The 8644-nt window shown below is 39.9% G+C and overlaps 1 protein-coding gene across 1 annotated transcript; it reads left to right on the forward strand.

Annotated features, from left to right (window-relative positions):
- The first annotated feature begins 4751 nt into the window (after window positions 1-4751).
- LOC148951662 (protein CFDP2-like) lies at window positions 4752-7890 on the forward strand. Its single transcript, XM_089091178.1, has 2 exons — window positions 4752-6134; window positions 7831-7890. Exons 1-2 carry the CDS (start codon window positions 4752-4754, stop codon window positions 7888-7890), a joined length of 1443 nt encoding a protein of 480 aa, XP_088947304.1.
- Window positions 7891-8644: the final 754 nt, after the last annotated feature.

The raw sequence follows: 8644 nt of genomic DNA on the forward strand, positions 1-8644 counted from the left end.
AGCAATCTGCCTGAACCAGAGTCTACAATCAATTATTTTCACTGAGAATTATCAATGACTGGGAGAAACTCCCTGAAAATACAGTTACTACTGACTCTGTTGACATTTTCCAAGGAAGGCTGGATGGTGAGTGGTTTTTGAAGGAGTGGAATCTCGACTGGGAAGCTACTGGTAATCGAGCTGCACTTGGTAACTAAAACACATAAAAACAACTAATCAATCCTCAGTTCTGAAGCTTCACCAGGAAAACTCATTTTTTAGAGAAAAAAAAGTTCTCTCTTTTATTGCAGGAAATTGTTGTTTTTTTATAGGTGTTTGCTGTTTCTAAATTAAAACTCTTTAAGAAAAGGGTTAAAGCGATTAAACTTTAATTAAATCCCTTTGTAAGAAAAGGGATAATGGTAGTTACGAAGGCATTAGTTTAATTTTTTTAGGAAGCAAAGTACTTATAGAAAATATTTAGTGAAGCTAATGGACGTAGAGAGGGGGGGGGCAGCTGCCCCCCCCAAGACCTTCAAATTTACATTAGATATGGCTGAAGAAGCAGATGGTTTGGAAAAACCAGTTGATAAAACTCCATCACACTATCGACTGCCCCCCCTAAACAATATGCTGCCTACGCCCATGGTGAAGCTTCTATCCTTCTATGGTATAACAGATAAGTAGATTAAATTGGTTAATGACACGTACGAGAACAATAGTACTGCTTTTAAGGCAAGAAGTGAGGTTAGTACTTGGTTCTGTGGGCAGTGGCGTCGTTTGGGGGTGGCAAGGGGGGCAGTCCCCCCCCCAATAAATTGGAAGAAAGCTATTATATAGCCCATGCCCCTTGACTCTCTGGATGTGGAACTATTTTGCCCCCTCAACAAAAATGCTGGAACTACGCCCCTGTCTGCGTGGAACCAGGAGTGAGACAGGATTATTTTAACCCAGTTTAAATGGACTATTTTGATAAATTTTGTCCTTAAAAAACGGCAAAGGCTGTGGGACAATATGGTATCAAATGGGAAGGTAAAACTCTCCTAGACTTAGGTTATGCAGATGGTTTGAATGTCTTAGATAGAAATTTTAGCGAAATAAATGAATTTTAGAAGTCCAATCAGTTTAGATAATCAGACGTAAACACGCAGTGGTTTCTACTGCTTCAGCTTCGGGCGGATACATGGAAAGAAAATGGTGGCCTACAAATGAAAGCACAAAGAGGTCACAAAAACACTATTACCATGCATGTGTATCCTAAAAAAATTCGTCTATACAGTGATTTATAATTTAATTATGAATGCACTCAGTAGCGCCAATTCAAGAAAATGTAGGGGGGGGGGCAAGGATTTTTTCGATATTTTTTAAAATGAAGATTCCAAAAAAAACATCAATGAGCAAAGATACCTAAAACAGTGGGTAGCGGAAACTTCGCTGCTTGGCAAAATCATCGACTAATCTATCCAAATCCAGTTTCTCTACCTCCTGTTTTTCATCGGCCATTATCATGAGATCACTAAGTCTGTCATTTCCCGTCGTCGATCGTAGATAGTCCTTCACACGCCCTAATGCCGAGGAGAATCTTTCATTGTTGGCAGTGGTCACAGGCAAAGTAGCAACTAGCCTCATCAATTTTAACACTGCAGAATAGGCAAGCGGGAGGTTGGATAAAATTTCAATAGCTCGAAGAAGATCCATTTTTGAAATATTACTTTTTGACAGATGCAGCTTTGCAAGAGAAAGCCGGGATTCTATGGCATGGTCATCGAGAATCCCTTGATAATGACACATGAACCTTTCCGCTTTCGAAAGTTCGAAAAAATCGGAACTTGAGGGGTCGAGGGCAGATAAAGCGTTGAGCAGAGGCATATTTTGCTTGAAAAGTTGATCCATCTCACTCGTGAAACGGTCTATCAAACAGTTCATGGTAACGAACTGTGAGTAAGGAGCGACCCGGCTCAACAGTAACCGAAACTCTGAGAAACTAAATTTTGATACCATAGATACAGAAAAAAAAAATCAGATTTCTATGCTGATTTCAAATACATAAGTTTCATCAATTTTAGTGTTACCCATCAAAAGTTACGAGCCTAAAAAATCTGCCTTATTTTAAATTTGTAAAACATTGGGCAATACACCGCATCAAATCTACACCATCTTTTTCTATAGTTTCACAAATAGAGGTGGATAAGCTCTCGGCGTCTAATTTGTGCATTTAATAGCAGCCGATTGGTCGCTCCACTACTTCTCCATTTGATATACACCTGAGTAGGATCGCTAATTGTTCTTTTCTAGAAACATCTTTTATCTCGTCGATAAGAATAGCAAAGTAATTAGCTGATTTCACTTCTGAAATAAAGTCTTGGCGCAAAGCATTTCCTATCAGTTTAACTGCGTCATTTTGGTACTGATGACTGATGATAATGGAACTGATGATAATGGCCAGAACAAAATTTACACTTTACTGAAAAAATACAAATGACTGTACATTGTCAGTTTAATATACATATACTGATATTTAGTAATTAAAATGTTAAAATTATTTGATTTATTAGAGTTATAAAAGTAAAAACATTTATATTTTTTTCAGTAAAGTGCAAATTTTGTACTGGCCGTGTGAAGGTATAGGGGTTTTGCGCCCAACTTATGTTAATTTCTGCTCGTTTTGAGTTTGACTTGGGTATTTATTGTAATTTCTGTTCGTTTTGGGTTTCATTTATTTATCGATGCTGATTTTTGGTAGTTTCATGCTTGGTAGATTATTTGATTTTATTTTTGCTCATTTTTTGTTTAATAGAGTTCTTTACTTTTCTTTAAAGAACTTATTTTGTGGAAAAAGTTTTTTAATTAATTTCTGTTCGTGTTATATTGACATAGTCTTTTCAGGGAAAAAGAAAATAATACTTTAAATCTTTTCGTTTTTAAAACGTTATAGTTTGGCCTGCTATTTATATGCTGGAGAAAAATTTTCAGCAATTTTTAACAACATACACCCTTTTATAAATATGGACACAAATAGTACTGTTTAATTTAGTTTCATAACTCTTCTAGTTGACCTGAAATGGAAAACTTGATACCATTCGCAGAAACTCTATTTACTTTCTTTGACAGCTTAGATACACTAGGCCATTTTGATTTGATTAAATTTGAAGAGCAGAATTAACCCTGAAAGTTTGAACATCACACTCTCAGTTGTTCTTGGGATACAGCTGAGATGCCTTATTTGGAATTATCATTAACGGAGTGCACTTTGATTTAATCTTAAGGCAGCATTTAGTTTTTAAACATAATGGGCAAATGGGAGGGTGGGAGTGGAAGGGGGATTAGTTGTCCTCCATTCACTTTCGACTATTAAAAAGGCATCAGCCCTTTCTATTTTCAATCGAATGAGCCCTTTTCGAAGTTCCCACGACAACTCCTACGATACGAAGTGCCCTGGTCTAAACAACAACAACAACAAAAATATCACTAATCACTTTCGACTATTAAAAAGGGTACTAGCCCTTTGAATTTTGAATCGAATGAGCCGTTTTTCAAGTTTCTACGACAAAGATTTCAATAAAAACCTTATATGCCCCCAGGGCGTAACTCATTGAGAAACCACGGCTTTGCAATCATTTATCTATAGCGGTCTCTTGAAAATAGCCTGTTTGATGGGTTTCGTGACTGGTTTTCTTGCACAATATATAGCAGTACCCGCATAATGCAACAGTACCCATATTTAATATATACTATGCTTTACCCCGCCCCCCCCCTAAACTACAAATATATATCCCAAACTTATTTCTTAGCTATTATATATTAATCCTATTTTATTTTATTTCATTAGCATTAACAAAACTTGACTTCTTTAGTAGTGCCCGCATAATACACCAGTATCAAAAATTCTTTACAAAACACAACAAAGATTTATATATATGCATTTTTGTTACTTTTTTTTACATGTCAGAAAAATCTATTTATTTTGGGTGGGGAGTCACACCTGGTCGCCCCCCCCCCTTTGGATACGGCCTTGCATCCATATCATATTTCATATCTATATCTACATCATATCATATATCATATATATCAAATTCTAAGAATTGAGTAATAAAATTAACAAGGCTTCTTGACTGCTAAGTTCCCTGGATGAGTCCTACAGTGTGTTGTTACAGCCGCATTCGTTTCTGGGTCCCTGTTACCAAGCTAAGGTAAACCCACTACGCCATCACAGGACTCCATATTCTAATTATAATTAATTATGCAGTTTTTAAAACCACCCCCACCAGCTGTTAAAAAAAAAAGAAAAAAAAAAAAGCATAGATGCTGCTGCTAGCGCTATTACAGCTGCTTTTGCGCCACTCTAGTTTAGCTTGTTTGTGTGGAGTTCTCAACTGTTTTTGATGGTGCATTTTTTCAAAGAATTGGCCTCCCTAGCTTTGCTAAGTGCAATCTTAATGACCTTTACCTATCAAAAAGAATGTTTAAGAAGACTTAGTTCATTTTCAACTGACTAAAGCGCCATCTAATTTTGACTCATCTAGATGGTGCTGCTAAACTCTAGTTTAGCTTGTTTGTGTGGAGTTCTCAACTGTTTTTGATGGTGCATTCAAAAACATTTTGGGGGCGGTGGTCAGCAACCTGCTCGCGGTACCCCTGCTTATACTAATCTAAGCTGACCATTTTGTTCCAATTCGTTGGTTGGTCGGTGGGCTAGTAACCTACCACCGTAAAAACTAATTACTCAAGAAACAGCAACAGATAGCCTCGGATTGACTTCTTCTTCTTCTGTGATGACGACTAATGCACGCCCCCGGACTGGATTCTTGAAAACAGCCGATTGTTTTCGTATTGGATATTGGAATGTTAGAACAGTTAATCAAGAAACACAGCCAGGAAAACTCAACAGTGTTATGAGAACCCTTGATAAGTTCCGTATTGACATAGCTGGACTTTCTGAGACCAGGCTTACTTGTTTTGGGACTTTGAAATCTGAGAATTACCACATCTTGTATTCCGGACTTGAGACTAGAAAAGAAGCAGGTGTCGCAATGGCACTAAGTAATCGGGCCAAAAAATGCCTAGTGGACTGGGACCCAATTGGTGAGCGGATTCTTCGTGCCCGTTTCGCCACTTCACAGGCCAAATTGACAGTTATTGTAGTGTACGCCCCAACAAATGATGCCTGTGATCGAACCAAAGATGAATTTTATCGTGCGTTATCGAATGTTGTTGCAAAAACGCATCGTCATGATATTGTGACTGTGTGTGGCGACTTTAATGCTAAAATTGGAGGTGATGCTTCTTATGCCCCAACTATCCTCGGTAAACATGGACTGGGGGAAATTAATGACAATGGTGTGCGACTAATTGATTTTTGCGCTACTCATGAACTTATCGTCGGCGCCACATGGTTTCCACATAAACAGATTCACATGTATACTTGGAAATCGCCTGATGGTGTACCACGAAATGAAATAGACCATATCCTAATTGAGAGGCGCAGGCGACGATGTTTAGAGGATGTTAGAACCTTCCGAGGTGCCGACTGTTATTCCGATCACCAACTTGCTGTTGCCAAGTTCAAGCTGAAACTAAAAACTGTGACAAAGCCCCAGCGGCCAGTGAAAACCTTCAATTTGAGGAAATTGCAGGACCCGAACGTATTGCAAAAGTATATTACAGCTTTGTCAAACAAGTTTTCCCTTCTAAGGGACGAAGTGTTGCTGGATAGTCAGTGGGAAAAAATTGCAGAAACCGTGAAAGAGGTTGCACAAGAAGTTGTGGGTTACAACAGGAAGAAGAAAGAGCAGTGGATATCTGAAAGTAGTTGGAATATTATTGATCAAAGATCACAACTCAAAATCCTCGTTGATAAGTATGACCATAGCACGACTTGTTCTAGAGAATATGTAGATAACCTGAAAGCGCAGTACAAGCGTCTCCATAAGCATGTCAAAGCAGCAACCAGGGATGATAAGAGGATTTACCTAGAAACTATGGCCGAACAGGCTGAGGCAGCCGCTAGACGGGGAGATAGCCGTTCTGTGTATGCCATAACGAAGCAGTTGGCGGGTATTTCAAAGGCGTCGTCAACCCAAGTTGAAAGCAAAGATGGCATTTTATTAACCCAGACTGATGACATAGTCCGACGCTGGAAAGAGCATTTTAGCGAGGTATTAAATCAGATGCCTCCCACAACTACTTTAAATATCCCTGAAGAACCACTGTTCGATCTTGGAATATGTCCTGGACCTCTCATACTTATTGAAGTCAAGGAGGCCCTAAAGACTTTGAAAAACGGAAAGGCTGCAGGCAATGATGGCATATCACCAGAATTACTGAAGTACGGTAGAAGCGCCCTAGCCGAACCCATATTTGAACTTCTTTCCCGTGTTTGGGATGAAGAAAAAGTACCTAGTGAATGGTCGAAGGCAGTAATTGTAAAACTCTTCAAAAAGGGACAAAAGACTAAGTGTGATAATTGGAGAGGTATTGCTTTACAGTCTGTTGGCAGCAAAGTTCTGTGCCAAATAATTCTTAACAGGATTCAAAGTAAAGTGGAGAAAGTTCTGAGAGATGAGCAGCACGGATTCCGCCAGAATAGATCGTGTTGCGACCTGATATTTAGCCTGAGAGTCCTGCTGGATGAATCCAATGAATGGCAAGTTCAGCTACTTATAGTATTTATAGATTTTCTCAAAGCCTTCGACTCGATACATCGCGGACCCATATGGAAGATTTTAGTGCATTATGGAATTCCGACCAAAATTGTAAATATAATTAAAGCGCTATATCATGATATCATGTGCGCAGTAGAGACAGAGGGTGGCCTAACGGAGTGGTTTTCTGTTCAGTCAGGTGTAAGGCAGGGCTGCATTATATCACCATTACTGTTTGCCATAGTGATAGATTTTGTTCTCCGTGGATGCAGTTTTAGTGGCGGTATAAAATTAAATCCACTGAGAGAACTCAATGATGGTGATTTTGCTGACGATGTTGCGCTTATTACCCACGACCCTGAAGATATGCAACGCAACATTAATGAACTCGGTCGTATGGCAAATGCTGTCGGACTCTCCATAAATGCTAACAAGGCCAAATCAATGTCGAATGCAGTCATACCTGACTTAGCCGAAGGACTTTTGGTTAACAACGAGGAAATTGAGGAAGTGAGAGAGTTCAAGTATCTCGCCAGCATTCTTACGCAAGATGCCAATTCCGAAAGAGAAATACTGTGCCGAATAACATTGGCTGGGTCTGCTTTCAGCTACCTTAGAAATGTTTGGAGAAATAATAAATATTCCCAGAAGTTAAAGCTTAGAATTTATAATAGCAATGTGGTCTCTGTCCTTATGTACGGCTGCGAAACTTGGAGCATCACTGCTCAACTAGAACGACGACTCCAGTCATTCGACAATAATTGCCTAAGGTCTATCCTAAATATACATTGGACAGAAAGAATACGAAATGATGAAATATATCGTATGACAAATCATACCCCCATCCTTGATCTTATTAGAAAGCGGCGATGGATGTATTGGGGGCATATGGTGCGAATGGGGGAAGGAAGGCTGCCGCACGATGCATGGTGTTGGACACCCCCGGTCTCCGCAAATCAGGGAGACCGAAAATGACCCTTGGCAGGTCGCTAATGAAGGAGGCGAAGCTGGCGAGGTCCTCGTTGGAGGAGCTATGGTTGAAGGCTCAGGACAGGTCGTCGTGGCGAATCACTGTTGCTGCCTTATGCGCCCCCAGGCGTAGGAGGACCTAAGTCTAAGTAAGTCTAATAATGACTTTTACCTATCAAAAAGAATGTTTAAGAAGACTTAATTCATTTCAACTAACTACAATGCCATTTACATTTTTCAGTCTGTGGCTTTTTGGATTACTCAAACGGCCACCAGAGGACTCCCTGCTATTGGTGCTTAAAAAAAAGCGTAGACGGCGTGGAAAGAGAGGCGGGCGGCGAAGCACACAGACGGCCATACCCGTTCATGTTTCTGAGGAACGTCTTTCTGACCGGAGGACGGCTGTATGTGAACCAAGGACTCTTGTGAAAATAAGATGTTTGCAAAGGTACGAAATTCCTCCCACTCTTTCTCCATCACAGCTGCAGCCAATCTTACCGTGTTTCTCTGATGAACGTCCCCCGCTATTACGTCCTGAACCAGTTATCAGCGCAGGCAAAGCTTCCGAATTTCATTCTGTGTAATGCCCGATCCTTAACAAATAAAGTTGACGAGATGGAGATACTGCTGAGAGAAGTGACTGTTCCTATTGCCGCAGTCACCGAATGCTGGGATATCACTGATGAAATGGGTAGAATAAAAGGCTACACGAGCTATTTCAACACTCGCCGTGATAGAGGCTTGAGTAGAAAAGGTGGTGGCGTTGTTATCTATATTCGTAATGACATTTCATCTAAACTGTTAAATATAACCACCGATTCGTGTCACGAAGTTGTCTGGGTAGAGTGCAAGCCATCCAAACTATCAAAAAAGTTCTCATGTTTGATAATTGCATCTGTGTATTAGCCAGAGAGTGCAAAAAATAGGAAAGAGCTTATCAGCTACTTACAGACCTACATCGATAAACTTCGTCGTGCCCATGCCTATCCTGGCTTCGTAATAGCTGGCGATTTTAACCAGACGAACAGACAATGGGTATCTAGTGTCCTTGATCT

Source organism: Artemia sp. Qi Xiang Cuo, chromosome 6 (genome assembly GCF_049724085.1).
Source record: "Artemia sp. Qi Xiang Cuo chromosome 6, ASM4972408v1, whole genome shotgun sequence".
NCBI lineage: Eukaryota > Metazoa > Arthropoda > Branchiopoda > Anostraca > Artemiidae > Artemia > Artemia sp. Qi Xiang Cuo.